Raw genomic sequence first — 16654 nt, forward strand, 5'->3', positions numbered from 1 at the left:
CCCCATGGATTTGCATATGCTTCTAGTTTTCTGACTGCAGCTGAAAAATGCCAGTTTGACTTAGGGCTCTTGACATGATTGAATCCAGCAGCTCTCTACATTTTAGCACAGTCATGTGCCCCAGAATGTCTAAAGGAAGGTCCTTGGTGTGGAGGCTCCTTAGTTTGAAACCTGTTTATTAGCTTTTATTCAATGAAGTGCAAATCTGACTTTGAAGAAGATTTGCAATACCTTTTCCCACGCTCAGGCCTGGTATGTGGGATGATAAAAAGATTGGGGAAATTTTTTTTGAATAATAGCTAATGAGCTTTTCGAATGTATTCAATAAATCATTGTGATGATTTTTAAAGACTTTATGGATATGCAAAAAGATCAAAACATAACACCTTTTATGAATTTTAATAATAAAAATGCAGAGAGTGACACTATTCTGAAGACAGAAAGATGCAGACTACAGCAGACTTTCCATATATTTTCAACTGTCACAATTATTCCTCATTCTGAAATTACTGGGTGAAAGGAGAAGCTAAATAAGCAAACAGGAATTTGATGACAATCCAACAACAAGTACAAGATGGAATTGAATGAGAATGGAGTGGAATGAGGAAGGTCACTTTTTGCAAATGGAGACTGAAAAGTTGCAGAGGAGGGGAAGTGTAAGAAAATAAAGCAGTACAAAATGTGCTTATTTACAGAGGTGAGGTTGTCATAAATTTAATGTGCGACTAAGATAAAGCAATCAAACTTAGCATCTCCCTTTGCTTGCAACTCTAAAAAACTGAAATCATGTTACCTTTCTGAAGTATTATTTTTCTGTGCTAATTTGCTCCATTATGAAGAAACTGAATAGCAAAGGTGTCTGCTTGTTATTTAAAATATTCCTTAGATTTGCCTTGGTTTTGCTTGCTCTTGTAGACAGATCGTTGGGTGATGAAGGTGATGTATTCTATTCCTAGGCTGACCAGTGGTTTTCTGGATTACTTTGAGAGTTGTCACATCTGTGCTGCGTATTTCTCAGTGGCAGAATAAGTGTCCTAACACTACAATAGAGTGCTGAGATTGACTGATGAAATTAATATGCAAGGGTGAAGTAGTGTTGTCTGTGATTCTCTATGCAAAACATAGCAACCGTCTTTTATATGATCAATGCTAGAAACTCAGTTTTTGTTAGCACTCCTGATATAAAAAACAGACACATTGCAAGAATGTAAAAGACAGCAGGAGATCTTTTTCAGGTGCGGGGAGAGGGAAAGAACAACCCTAGATCCAAATACATTTATCTATTTTTCTACTAGGTTTAGCTCAAATTTACATAGAACCAAAGTGCATGCAAGAGTGTGTATGTATGTGGAAAATGATACTGGTAAAGAGTCTGGTGGAGGCCCATAGCAGTCAAGAGGTGCTAGAGAGGAAGGCTGTATGTAACAGCGCAAAGAAGCTTCCAACTCCTCATCTGGAAAAATCCCCCACAGGATCACAAGGAATGGTAATGCCATCTGTCTGTCTTCTGCAGAGTCAGTCTTCTCTCCTGGGAGCAGGAAAAAAAAAGAATTGGCACATTGAGGTGGGCTTTCACTTCCCTGCGGCACTGGGATTGGATGTAGATTGCTGTGTTACCTGTAGAGAACAGGCTTCTCTGTTGTGCACCCCAGTTTGCCTACTGACCTTTAGTCAGTTTTGTCTGAACTTCTGTTCTCTTTATTTTTGTCCTTTGAGTCTCTTTCTCCTTATGATACCTCCTTTCTTTCCCTGTCCCTTTCCAGCAAATATGAAGTAATTAATGGATTTCTTTATTTCCCTGTATTCTCTCATTCTAATTTGTGCCTTCTTAGTCTGTTTGAAATCATTTTCTGGAGTGCCCTCTAGAGGGTGCATTACAACCTTGCTGGATTACATGACTTAAAGAATTATGTTCTCTTGAGCAGTGTGCTGATGCTAGATGCTCCTTAGCTTCTTGTGGAAACAGGAGAGGTCCAGTATCATAGAATCATAGAATCAGTAAGGTTGGAAGGGACCTCCGGAGATCATCTAGTCCAACCTCCCTGCTCAGCGGGGTCACCTAGAACATGTTAGACAGGGTTGCATCCAGGCGGGCTTTGAAGATCTCCAGAGAAGGAGACTCCACAACCTCTTTGGGCAACCTGGTCCAGTGCTCCATCACTCTCACAGGGAAGAAATTCCCCCTCACCTTCAGGCAGAACTTCCTGTGCTTCAATTTCTGCCCCTTGCCTCTTGTCCTGTCACCATCTAGGCTCACTTTCAAATGTCTAAGGATACTACAACACTCTTTTTAATTTGGCCTCTCAGACAAGCGCAGATTTAATGGGAGGAAGGTGGCACCCTAGCTAAAGTCTGTAGTGTAGTCCTCCTTTCTCCCACTAATATTATTTGATATGGCACACGGGCTTCTGTGTCCTAGGAGAAAGTCCTGACTATGGCCTAGGAGTTATCTGAGGCTGACCAGTCCTAAGAGCTGCATCTTGACAGACGCATTTAGGAATGAAATACTGACCTAACCAAAGCAAAGAGCATGACTCCACCTGTGTTCTTAATGATTTTCTGTTCTTATTTATATCTAAAATATCAATCCTGCTGTGTAAGCACAACTGGAAAGCACTGGAGGAAACGAAAAATAACTGTCCAATACCGTTCATCATTCCATCCTATCTCTTTAGTAAAGTTAAAACAGAGAAATTTAGTTTTTAGTGCACTGACCATTTTTCTTTTCTTTCTTTTCTTTTTTTATTTAGTATCTCTTTCTGTTTCAGGACATCCCTAAATTTGTGTGCTTAGTCTTCCAGGTGGTAAGTGTAAGAAATCGAGGAAAGGCAAAACAAACCAGTTCTCTGCCCTTTATCTAGTTTATCTTTCTAATGTGGTACAAACTCTATAGTTTAACTTATCCAGAATTCTCTATAAAAATGCAGTTAGATCCCTGAAAGGAGATGACCAAAAATTGCTGATGGACGATATTTACATATTTATATGTACCCAAATATCTATGTGGGTACCTACAGACTCTTTAAAACTCAAATTCTTTAAAACCTAAGAAATGGACACCAAATCTTCTTCAGCTATTAAATGCATTGTATCAGTCTGCAGACTCTACAGCTTGAGCTACAGTTAATCCACTTTTCCAGTGGCATGAAAAGTTTGCAGTTTTACTCAAAAAAAAAATGGTTAAATTCTTGGAACATAAGACAATCATGTCATTTCCTACTCCACTTCTGTTGAACCACAAAGGCTCTCCATCTTTGGCATCCATCCCTCATTATCCCCTAGGTACCCACTGATCTAATTTTCCAAGAGGAACTAGGGGGGAAGTCCTGCCAGGCAGCTTCATGGAAATCACCCAAGAAGCTTCAACACCCAATTCCTGGATGATACGGTTGGATCCTGTAGTTACCCTGCTTGGCTCCAGCTAGTCTGCAAACACAGCTTCAAAATAAAAATCAAGACAACGCAACCTCCCTATTGTGTCTTCCCCTCCCTTCCCTTATTTAGGCAGCTAAATGTTGAAATATAAACATATGGACTCCATAAATTCTTCTGCGAATGGCCTTGTGTTTAATATTCAGCCAAACCAATGGTTATCATTAGACAAATGACAACACTAGAGCATAACACAAGTTGTATGCAAGATCGATCAGATCCTCATCTGCATAGCTCCATTTGCTCAATGACACTGGGCTGATTTACACTAGCTGACAAGTCAGTCCTCTCAGCTAACTGCTACAAAACCAACACAGAATCCACACGATCCTCTTGCGACTCTTAAAGAAGTACTATTATATCTTGCTAAACTGAATAGAATGAGGTTTTAGTAACATTTGCAAGAAGAGCAGTAAATGATAGCAAATTTCTCAAACAGAGCATAATCAAGAATGTATCCGCAGCTAAGCAAACCAGACTAAAACAACTGAAACAAAATACTGGTGGAGACAGGTTTAAATATAGACTGACTCAAGAGCATGTGAAGAGAAGTTCTGCTGCTTGGGCAAATTGTCTCAGTAATATGAAATACCATAGGGAATATGTCAGAATAGCTTGCTATAATACATAAACAAACTCCCCCTGACCTACCAAAGGTTTTAGTAATTAATAAGTAAGTCCTTATCTTTTGGATCTTTCCAAAGCTTTCTGAGAAATAATGAAATTTTGGAGTACATTATGTTAAAATAAGTATCAAAATAATGATCTTCAATTTATGTCACACCATCCAAAGACCTCAGTTCATAGCACTTTTGCTTGTGTGCCATATGTCAAAAACCATTCTTACAGAGTGCTGCAGGGTACTATAACTTAAGTGATTCATGCATGCAGCTGTTGGAACTGCTTGCTGGGTGGTGAAAAAGATTCTGGTGCCAAGTGCTGATCTAAGAAAACTCAGATCTTCAGACGTCTTGGCTCTGAGTAGTTACGGAACAACAGATGGTAGCACAAGTTAAGCAAATTGAGAAAATATTCTGAGTGGAGAAGCAAAGTTGAAAGTCCTGAAAGAACTGAATCTCTCCAGAAAAATACAGAGAACAAGTGTGGAGTTTTGAACTAGTTTCCGCCTGCAAGTGATGTAGGCCACTAACAACATCAAAACAGTCTTATTTCTGACAGTAACTGTGTCTGAAGAACTCCTGAAAGTTTTCATTTAATTTGGACAGAGGAGATTACCTAAGAAATTTAAGTTACAGAAATTTCAAATGAAGCTCAAAAACCTCAACTTTTGCACATTTAGCTGTATTTGCTCTGTAAAACACAACCACAGACGATCTCTGGCCTCGAGGAAAAGATGAAAGAACCACAGACTGCATTATTTTGCAGATTTCAAGCACTAGAAACAAAGAGACAGCATCATGAGCTTGGACCATTTCTTCAGAGTAAGGGACAGCTTTTCAGCAACTAATGGAATATTTGTTAATGTTAAGGCAGACAGAAGTACACAAGCTATGGTTGTACCCAGATCAGTAGTATCAGCACAGAAGGAAGAGAAAGTCAGGAAAAGACAGATGAAGAAGAATGTGTGGTTATAGTAATAATTCTATCCCTCAGTAAGCGAACACATGCAAATGCATGGAGTAAATAGAGTGGGAGAATTGTCACAGTGTGGAAAGTCCCTCTAACACGGTTTCAGTAACTTTTAGTTCTTGATCTCACAAGACAGTGCACTCACTCAGAAGGCTATGAACAGAAATCAGGAAGCATTTAAAAGATATTTTCAGGAGTTACAGAAGCTCATATTGAAGAGTAGTGATAGTTGAACTCACACACAAATGAATCAGTTTTCTGTAGAATTTCTTTACACTAAGCGATTGCCGAATAAGAAAGGTGTTGTATTCATGTATTCATGAACCATCTAAATACACTGGTGTCTTAAACCAGCTAGGTAAGTAATGATACATGTAACTACTCCCCAAAAATTTCTCTCATTCCCAGAGAAAGGAAGATATTAGAATAACCTTGATTTAAACTGCTCAAGAAAAAAAAAAAGGGGGGGGGGGGAACGAAGGAAATAATTGAGCAAATTGACTTTCTTCTTTTAAGAAGTTTTTGAGACGACCATGAAAATTAATGCTGTTCAACCAAAATCACAGTTCCAGGTTTCTTAGCTTGTTTTCACTTGGTTTGAAAATATTTTTAAATCTAATTTGTGGCAGTAAATAACCTTGGTATTATGGAAAGAGAAATCAGAACAATCAGATTACTCATTTAGTGAGATATTATTATTCAGTTCAAGAAAGCGTGGGAGAATCAAACTCGTAAAATGAAACTCACTGAGCCCGAGATACATAAAAGTACATTAATGTTTGTATGCAAGCTACTTGATTGAAAATGTAATTACTTCTTTAAGCTCTTGGATCTATATCTTGCAAAGTGCTACACTCTACAGCACAACCCAGCTAAACACTTAAGGATATGCTTAAGTTTCATCATATGATTAGTTCTATTGGAGTAAACATGAGGCAAGATTGGACATTCTCAAATCACATATCCATTTACCAGTTCCTTATTTCTGGCAGTGGTCAGTAGTCAACAGTAAGGAGAACAGCAGAAGAATAGAGCAGGCCAAAAGTGCTGATGATTTTTAAGAGGATAAGCTTAAAGTTTCTAAGTTTTCAAAAGTACCACAGGGAATGCATGAAGACTCAGCTTTATACCTCAAGGAAAATCATAAAATATTTCAAGTTGAAAATATCTTAAGGTTATTAGGTCCAACCCCCTACTCAAGGCAAAGCTCAGGACATTTTCTACGGGATTTGGATTAGTTCCAAGGATGGACTCTCAAGTACTCCTGCAGGTAGCCTCTTCCAGTTTTTAAACCCTCTTATAATAAAGAATATTTTCCTTATATCTAATAGGGCCTCCTCTGCATTAACTTGCACCTGTTGCCCCCCATCCTTTCACTGTAAATCTCTGAAAAGAGTCTGGTTTCTATCTCCTTTTAACACTCCTGATTAGGTGATGGAAGACCAAAATTCTATCTCCCTTCAGCCTTGCCTTCTCCAAGCTCATCAAACACAGTTCCCTCAGCCTCTCCTTTTACATCCCTTTCCCCAGATTCACATCAATGCTTTTTTGTCCCGGGGAGCCCCAAACTGGATACAGTCCTTCAGACACAGTATCATGAGTGAAAGATAGAAACAATCACTTCCCTGGATCTCCTGCTTATGCTCTTGCAAAAGCCCAGTGTGGCTAATCTTTGTTATAGCAAAGATGGCTGATATGGCTGAGTCGCATGCACCTTGTCCAGTGGAATGACCAGGCCCTTTCCTGCAAAGCTTTCTAATCAGCCTGCGCTCTCCAAGGAAGTTACTCTGTCCCAGATGCAGGAATTCACATTACCTTTACCAAAGTTCAGGAGGCTCCTGCCAGGCCATTTCTCAAGCTTGTTGAGGTTTCAGTTGCCACTCTTCAAGTATCAACCACTGCCTCCAATCTGCCATCATCACAAAACTTGCTAAGGTCCCTTCTGTCCCATCATCTCAACTATTAGTGAACACATTAGAATCAGTTCCAGTAACAATCCCCAAGGAAGGTCAGTAACCAGCTGCCAGTTGGATTTTCACTGCCAATCAAAGCTCTTTGAATCTGGCAGTCCAGTGAATTTTCTACCTACCTTGTAGTTTATCTGTCCAAACTACACCTCACCAATATAGGTTCTACAAGAATACTTGGGGGGTTGAGGGGGGAGAACGAGTTGAAAGCCTTGCTGAATCAAGGTAAATGATTATATTATATCTGCTGCTCACCTCATCACAGAAGGCCATCAGGTTGGTCAGGCATGATTGGCTCTTGATAAATCCACACTGGCTGTTCCCAAACACACCGTTGCACTGCACATAGCTTTTGTGAAGATTTGCTCTATAACCTTCCTGCAGACTGCAGTTAAGCTGACCAATTTGTAATTGCTCAGGCTGTTGTCTTTGAAGACCTTTACCAAATCATCAGGAACTTTTCCCCCAGTTGCCACAACTTTTCAAAGATGATAGCAGCCTAGTAGTGATATTAACCTGCTTCCTTAGCACCTCAGGTACTTTTGAAAATCCTCCCCTTGAATTCTAATATGGGTATAACTCCTATCACATAAAAGTTGCTTCTCAAAGATGTGAAATATGCTAATTTAATGCAACAAGTTGTGGAGAGCAATTACAATACATTTTCTAAAAGGAAAGAGCAATGTAACCTATGTATTGCATGGCATATAAATATGGTCATTTATGTTACTGATATCTTAGGTCAAATTAATGTTTCTTTAAAATTTACTTTAACATTACACATGATTTACATCTTACTCTTTTCTTTGCAGGCAGTAAAAAGGTCCATTTTGAATTTCAGGCTATGTTTTATAAAGACTACAAAGTTTTTTGGATAAATAATTCTACTGATACACTTTTTAAGTACAAAAACATTGGTTTTGGCCCTACACACTAAGTTTCCTTTTCTCCTTTTTTAAACAAACTGAAAATATCAGCTCAATTACAATAGTATCAGTCAGGCCATATGACTAAAAAATAATATAAGAACATATGTGAAAATCTATGCAAAACTAACATAGTGATGCCACCTTGTGGATATAACATGGAACTAAATGTAGGTATTTGCAATTATGTACATGGATTCCTTCTAAAAACTTGAAGACGTAAAATACAACCATTCATCCTAATTCTCCAATCAGATTAAAATAGACTGCTATACAGGGAACCTCTGGCATTTTTCGCTACTCCAAAATAAATTTAAAAGCATGTACACAGAGAACAGATCAGGATATGCCTGACATCTACATTGATCTTTGTATTGTTGTGCAGGTTTGTCAAGTGGACATCTGGCCCACTACCTGCATCTCTATTTGTCAAAAAAAATAAGAAATAGGAAAATACTAATTGCTTACAAAAATAAAAAAACAGCAGAACCAGTGTGAATGGAGCTTCTAATTTTAACTATTACATTTGAACAAAACTATGTAAGACAATAGAGTTAAATGTATAAATCCTAAATTTTAAAGCAAATCTTGAAATCACAAAATCTTTAAAGTATATTACTTATCTCTTACAGAGATCACTGGGTTTAATGGAAATCACAACCATGAGAACTAAAAACCTGTGTTTAAGAATGTTAGCTATAAATATTTGATCTCAGGAGCTGAGGCTCTTAGGAAAAAAAACATAATGATGTCTTCTAGTACAATAATTTAAATTACAATGGTAGCAGTTCAAATTATAAATTAATCATAAGTACTACAACATCTGAGCATCTTTGGAAATAAAATATTTATGCAAAATGAAAAGTGATAGAAAAGTTATGTATGTAACTAAGTGCTAGTCATTAAATTATTATATTAGATTAATTTTCTTCCAGTTATCATCCACAAGCAACGCTGATCTTATAATTATATAGCTTCTATTTATTTTCTAAAGAAACACTAATATTTTCTGAAGTCTCTTGGCTACTTTTAATATGATAACCACTTTCCTTTAGTATAAAAAATAACACAGTGTTAAAAGCTTTGCTACCTTCCTCTGTAAATGTCAGTAATTAAAAACCCTCAAGACACTGAAAAAGCATAAGGAAACCAAACATCAGGAAACACTTCCCCCTCTCCCTCCAGTCTTATCTGTTCTCACACACAAAAAAAGAAGCCTACAGGAGAAAGGATGATCTCTTGGAAGAGTCTCCCACCAACCCACTCATTTTGTATGTCTCACAGGACATATTTCACATCTACAAACAAGTAATACCCAAAGCTGTGCCAAAAGGTTATACTGTCTTTGCACTGCTGTAGCAGTTTTGTTCTACCTATTGGTTGAGTGGTATTGGAAGACTTGAGAGGGTCCCCCCCCCCCATTTTTACAATAGGTTGGGATCTAAACATAGTCTGACAATCTATAGAAAACCACGGTAAAGAACAGAGGACAGGCTTGATGTACACAAAATAATCTATAGAGACATACTGCCATTCTCTGTATTATCTGCAGTTCCCTAAACACTGAAGACCTCATGCCTAGGTACTCCACACTACAGGAATTTTGCTGAATGCAAATTTTGCTCAATGCTGAAAAAGCAACAACATCTATCTTGATGAAGCAATATTATAACCAAACATAATTTACAGTGGAGCAACATACATACAATAAGCTTGTACATATACAGTCTAGGTGGGAGTTTGGTATCAATTAAGTTTTGCTGGGATTCAATTTTTATCCTCAGTTTGATCTTGTCAAAACAAAAAATAGTCATGCTACTACTAGCACAGTTTTGTGTGGTGAGAGAAGTATGTATTATTTGCATAGTGCTAGCATTTACTATTGTCTTACCAATTCACTTACAGGCTAGTTGCTAGGTTTCAAAAGACCCAGAGCTGAGAATTTGAGGATAAAGATACTGTTTCCATTTCTACTTTCAAGTTGCATACTGTTGGAAGAGAATCAGAGCATCTAAAACTTTTCTAGATTTCTGCCATTTTTTTAATATCTCATGGCACAGACCAAGCAGTCTTATCCACATTGATTAAAAAAAAAAGGGGGGGGGGAATCATCCTTCACTTTCACCTAAATAACTTCATTTTTATGTCCTGATCTGAAATAACTAGATGCTGCTAGATTTTATCATCTGCCCAGAAAGAAAAGAAAGTCATAAATTAGTTTCAGTCTCCTACATATTTTGACCCTGACTCCCAGCCAAAGGAGGGGAAGCAGCTTCTCAGAGTTAGGTGTTGGCTGTATTTAATAAGAGAGGTGCTAATCACACAAGGGCACTGGTCAGAACTGCAAGTCCTGATACAAGATTTTTTTTTTTTTTTTAAAGAGTGTCTGGACCAGCTGTACAAATCATCCTTTTTCTTGGAAAGTAGGTAGTCTGTTGATCTTCTATGACTAATACAGAATTGCTTCCTGTTTGCTGAGGACTAGCTTTATTTGCACACCCACCGAATTTGACCCACCCATCATGATTACAACACTGCTATGAGTGATGTATGTCACAGATACATGCTGTTAAAGAAAATTTCTCACATTTAGTGAGAACTTCAGTGAAGTTCTTCATAATACTTGGTGGTTTTGTTCTAATGCAGATTGTAGATACGAGAGATTAGTGAAGCAATTTACCACCTTAGATAGCTCTTAAGAGAGAAATCTGGAATCTCTGAAGCTGTGCATTTCTAATACACACTGATATATTAGGCTTTGAGGAACTTGTTTTATCTTGATCAGATCAGCTTGCTTTCTTTGTAAAGAAAAACTGTGCTCTTTAAGATTTACTTCACCAGCAATTTCACTAGGCCTGAGAAGATGTTTGCTATCCATCTGCCAAATCATTACTACAGAATATCTTCATCCATCAATATGCTAGCTCCTCAGAGCTTCCCTCTGAAGTCCATCCAAACTTTGGTTTTCTGACACCCTGCACTAAAGGAGAAGAATACATATTAATTAACAATAGAACAAAGCACAACAAATAATTCCTACTTATTTATTAGGACAACTTCTCTAGCTCCAATATGCAGTCCTAAGAATACACAGTGTACAGCTCTATGACCAGTCACAATGGACAGGGCCTTTTGACTAGGAGACAACAAAACAAAGAGCTTTGGACCTCTCACTTAGGGAGTCCTCCCTTTTACAGGCTTTTCAGTAGACAGTTTTAAAAGGTTCAAAAACAGTCCCATTTCCTACCTGCCACTGTTCATCTAAGAACAACAAAACTAGATCAGGAACTTTCCTCAATAATGGGACTGAAACATAAACACATGAAAAAAAAAATGTTTTCAGATCTTCTGAATCCAGAGGAACAAAAAAATTGTAAATGTTAAAAAAACAAAAACACACTTATTTATGATGCACCATCCCAACGCAGAAGTTTTCTGCACTATTCTGTGATTTTCCTGCTCTACCCACCATAGTCTCTAACCATTTCCCTCCTGATTCCCCCTCATTTTTTTCTTCTAACTCTTTATTCTGCAAAAGGTGTCTGCCCTAATGAGCAAACCTATTTCAAAGGGGCTGTCAAGAGGGTAACAAATACAAAATTTAAGCCAAGAAATTCGTATCACTGTTACGGAGCACAACTTTCTATGAAATACAGTATTGTCCAAATGAGCCAAAAACATATCTACCAACTACTTTGAAACACAAATTATGTGTAAACAACCTGCCTCATCTCTCCAGGAGCCTGGAAGGAAAACAGTACTTTCAGTTTTGCACCCTCAGGGGAGAATGAGGAAGAGCAGATACATATTTAAAGATTTCAGTTTGCAAAATAAAACCAACTGAAAGACATTTGGCTTCACTGCTCAGAGCTTCCAATGAAACAGAAACAAACTTTAAAATTTGTTCCTAAAAGTAACATTTAAACACAGCCACCTAGGGATGTTTGCTATTCAAAAAGCTCAGGTTTGTTTTAAGCTGCTTAGCATAGATACAATGTTCTTACCTGCCCTACAAAAGCTTCTAACTGGGTTGTACCATCATCCTGTCTTAATCTATTGTAGTTTTGAAAAAATAGCCAATACTTTGAAATTACTGCGCACACTCAATTTTTACTGCTAGCTCACCTGATTTACCTATTCAAAATTTCTCATGTAGACTTTTTGTTTGCTTGCTTTGGGGGTGAGGCTAAGATACATTTTACAACTGCTCAAAACCCAAGTCTGTCAGCTACTGCAGTAAGTAATATCCCCTTCTAACTAGCTACAGAGTATGCAAAACAGGTGAAACAAAACCAGAGCATGTCAGATAGACTATGACCACATACAAATGGTTGACTCAGTAGTAAAGCAACCCACCTAGGATACCCCAAAGGGCGCACACACTTTTACAGCACCTCTAGTTTGTTATGCAACCAGGCCTGAAACTGCGTTACCCAGGACTTAACTGTGCCTGAAACATCCAAAGCCAAGCACTCTGCAAGTGTTGTTATTCAGCAATTGGTATCACCCCACCCTTTATTAAAGCGTTACCATTCTGTTCAGTCAGTTGCAATATCTGTTCTGAAATTCTGAGAATAGGCAGTATGCTTGCAGTAGCTTGTTAAATAGAAAGGATTAAGATGCATTCCTATAACTGAGGAATAAGTCTCTCAACTGAGCTAGCATTACAAGAGCCATTCCTCTAAAGAGGTAATTTCTGCAAATTTAGTAAGTGAAGGGTAAAAATAAATTATTTTATACAAAATATAATAGTTTTAGTTGAGAAGACCAAGAAGTATGACCAGCAAAGTTTGCTTCGGGAATTCAGAGCAAATGATTTAGGAAATGGAGCTTTAGCTATTACTGTCATTAGCACCTTACCCTCCCCCTCCCATCCCATCTTTTTACTACAGTTTAAAGTCAGCTATTTGAGTCATTTTCTTCAGGTAAAAAGCACTAAAAAAACCAAAACCAAACCCAACAGCAAAATACCCACCCACCCACATTAAAATAGCAAACGAAAACTACCTTGAGGGGCTTTCCAGTAGCACATAAATGATAGTCCCACTTCTATTCACATAGCACAAAAAATGGGAAGCAAATTGGTCCCTGCAATAAGATCTGGAGAAATATCGAGGACTGAGCTGGCTTGTGGAGATGTATTTTTGATCAAAAGCGCTAAGCATTTTTCAGACTACTTCATGAGCTATTTTTGCAAGTGTACGCAGGAAAATACGAAGTTACACATATATGCTGCTTTTTAATAAAGAGACCTTGCAAGGAAGGTTCAGCAAAATTCATCTTTAACAAGTAACTGTTGAATAAAGTTTTTTTGCTCAAAGGCTGATGCATCAGTGTTCTTTCTACATCAAAGTTATGGAAAGAACATTCAAAACATTCAAGTTGTCAGTAAACAGAAGATGTATGTGAAAGTTTATAAAAATTAAAGTAGAATTCAGCAAATTCTCTTTTAAAAAAAAATAACAAAAAACTTTAGGCTTGGTCAACTGTCCCAATTAGGTCATGAACAAAAGGCTGCATGTCCAGAAAATACCTACACTTACATGAAAGTGCAACAGGATCTCCTTGTTTCTATTCTAACCCCCCAAAAAGAATGTCTTCACATGAGCAACAAGTGGAGAGGCACTGAAGAAATGTTTTTGGCTGATAATTCTTCTGTTATAGAATTCAGAACAAGAGGGACCACCCTTCAAATAGACATATCACATACCAGAAAATTGAATCAAAATAATCTACAAATCCTCAAAATATAAAAGTTTATTTAGCTACAATATTAAAAAGTACATATAAAGATATAAAACTCAGAAATTCCATAATTAATTCACATGCTAAAAGTATTGACCAGCCACAAAGAGGAGACTTCATGAAATTTATGGACATCTTAGCCATGAGGATTATTTCATCAAGTTTCAGACTTGAAATATTGAACAACCATTGCAGATAACTTGTTCACCAACATCACTATAACTAGGGAAAAAACAAAAACAAAAAGAGGTCAATGTCTAGTGCTTCTGGATCATGAAAAGAATGTCCTCTTTTTCTACTATCAACTGTAACCATGGGACTCCCACATAACACTGACAATATTCCTTTATATTACAGAGCTATAAACAATGATGGCAAAAAAATCTCCAGAATTACTTCATAAGAGTATATTCATTCATCATCAACCACCATATTATATTGCTGGTAGGAAAGCAGGAGGATTTTTTTTTCTTCCTGTAATATTTAAATGAGAAACTGAACTAGATGTATGGATTGATTAGATTATTTCACAGACATTTTATTTTCCATGTTTCAGACAGCTTTACTACACCTAATCCGATATGAGAAGTATCTAAATCCGTTAGGTGGATGAGCTAGATATCTGTTGGATCTTCATACACTAAAGCCAACTTTAAGGGCACACACAGTTTTTAAAAAAAGCTTGAAAAGTTTGTTAGGCACTTACTCAATAACGGAGCACAAAGAACAAGTAACTGCGTTACAGGAGCTGCAGAGCCTGCTGCAGTTCTGGCATACAAACTGGTCGCACTGCGTACATGCTTCCTTGACATCAGCCGTTCTTACGCACGAGGAACAGGCTTTGGAAACTCCCACTGGTAGAACTGCTTGGAAGAGATGCAATTAAAAGTAGAAGCTAAAAGCTCTATGAGACCCCTAAGAGCATGCCACCTCTCCTCAATGCTACTGTGGGCAGCATTTTGAAGAATACAATTGCAGACTTACAGCTTTGTTTTTTCCTCTCCAATAAAGGGAGTGGTATCACATAGATCACATACACACCATGGCAGCAATAGTTTCTAAACATTTAAAAACCTCTTAAAAAAAAAAATCACCCTACAGAGGAAACCACGTCCCCTCTCCCTGGGCCTGCAGGCCTTGCTTACCCAACGGCACAGGGCAGCACACACCTCCTGCGCACGGAGGGGCCACTCACCCTTTTCCATGGCCGCTGAGCGCCTCAGCAGTTTCCCGTCGTGGCCGATGAGCAGCTGCCCGCTCCAGCGGCGCCCCGAGGGGGTGTCCTGGGCCTCCCCGCCCGGCTCCGGCGAGCGGCTGACAGCGCAGGTGCCCGGGCCGCCGGCGGGCCAGGCGCCCTCCATGTACGCCTGGGCGCCCCTGAAGAGCAGCCGCCTGGTCCTCTCTGCCGGCGGGAGAGGAGAGGCAGGTTACAAAGAGCCGCCGGGACGCGGGGCCGTGGGAGGCGGCGCGCGGGGCGGCGGTTGGAGCGGCCGTTAGGGACGGTTGGGGCAGCTCTGAGGGCACAGGCCGGGCCCAGCGGGCCGCGGCGCTTCCCGCCCGCCCCGCTCCCTCCGCCCCCTCACCGAAGACCTCCCGCCGGTACTCCTCGCCCCGCACCCCGCGGCTCAGCTCGCGCAGCCCCACGCGGGTCTTCAGCTGGAGCGGGGCCGCGTCCCCGAAGGGGCAGGAGCGCTTCGGCATCGCGGGCCCGGGAGGGAGGGAGGGAGGGAGGAACGGCCGCGCCGCCGCCGCCGCCGTCCCCGCCCCCCCCGCCGGGGAGCGCGACGCGAGACCCACGCAACGGCAACAGCGCCGACCAACCATGGCCGCCGACACCCGCCTTTCCCCGTGCGTCACGGAGCTCCTGGCCAATGGCGAGGCGGGGGCGGGGCGGGGCAGGGGGAGCGGGAAGAGGAAGCGCGAGAGGCGGGGCGGGGCCGCGCTGAGGGGAGGGCGGCGCGCAATGGCGGCGGCGGGCGGGAGCGGGAGCCGGGGCGAGCGGGGCCGTTTCGGCGGGCGAACGGGGAGCCGCGCAGCTGCCCTGAGGCACGCGAGGGGGCCGTGCAGGAGAGCGAGCGGGGAGGGCTGACACCGGCTTTGTCACCAGGAGGAAAGCCAGTGGGAGCACGGCCTGAGTTTCCCAACCTTGTATTTTTGCAAGACTTTTTGCAGGGAGCTGTGCTCGCTTCTTGTGCAGCAAAACTTTATTCTTACCGCGTTTTCATAACAAATCTCTTGATACATGAGGGTTTTTTTTTTTCTTTCTTTTTTTCACCCCCTCAAAGCACTTGCTTTCATAAGCTAGTAGCTTTGATACATGTTACTGTACTGGGCATTGCTGAATGCATGACACAAAGTATTGTATTAATTAAAAAAGTGTTAAAACATCAAAGACGTTTTATTCAAGCATCTAATTTTTTGTTGCGAAGAACATTGCAAGTTAAAACATGATTTTGAAATTCAGGCTTTTCAATAAACTCTCACAAAACTCATTAGCATTTTGTACTCATTTTCCTCTGTAAAAGTCCTGAATATTTTTTTCAGTTTCAGGTAATTCTTTCTAAATTTTGACCAGAGCAGGTTAAGTTTTAATCTATCTAAATGCCGTAGAACCAATGAAAACGTGCACAAATGTAAGAGTTTATTTTTTTAAAACAAACGTAGCATCTCGTATAAGCCAGGGACTCTTGTTAGTGTCTGGCAATAACAAAAGTAGATTTGCTGGGAGCAGTTCACTAACATTTCAGAGACTGATACTCAGTTTTGGTTAATTCACTGAATTCCTTGAGATTTTCTGTTTTCATTGTGTAACCTGGAAAAACTACAATTAATTCTCTATAGATAAGCTGTATAGCAGTCCACATACCTTTTTATAAATATCACATTCAATTCCAAGTAGCAGTCAGTCCGTGTATATTTTGAAAATATCTTGTTTTCCTTAATGCAAACAAGACCTTTAAAACTGATGTTGATGATCTTGGCAGAGGTGCTATA

At 39.8% G+C, this 16654-nt stretch overlaps 1 protein-coding gene across 2 annotated transcripts; it reads right to left on the minus strand.

Moving 5' to 3' along the window:
- Nucleotides 1-384: 384 nt before the first annotated feature.
- Nucleotides 385-15454, minus strand: SIVA1 (SIVA1 apoptosis inducing factor). Of its 2 annotated transcripts, none has more exons than XM_085310124.1 (4): nt 15244-15454; nt 14856-15062; nt 14367-14523; nt 385-1528 (listed from the first exon to the last, which is right to left on the minus strand). In XM_085310124.1, the coding sequence occupies exons 1-4, from the start codon at nt 15359-15361 to the stop codon at nt 1516-1518; spliced, it is 495 nt and encodes a 164-aa protein (XP_085166250.1). In that variant the 5' UTR covers nt 15362-15454; the 3' UTR covers nt 385-1515. The 2 variants fall into 2 exon arrangements, with proteins under 2 accessions (XP_085166250.1, XP_085166248.1); XM_085310122.1 differs by lacking the exon at nt 385-1528 and adding an exon at nt 13658-13882 and having other exon boundaries at nt 15244-15452.
- Nucleotides 15455-16654: the final 1200 nt, after the last annotated feature.

This window comes from Rhea americana, unplaced genomic scaffold (genome assembly GCF_003343005.1).
Source record: "Rhea americana isolate MKP2758 unplaced genomic scaffold, rheAme1 scaffold_310, whole genome shotgun sequence".
NCBI lineage: Eukaryota > Metazoa > Chordata > Aves > Rheiformes > Rheidae > Rhea > Rhea americana.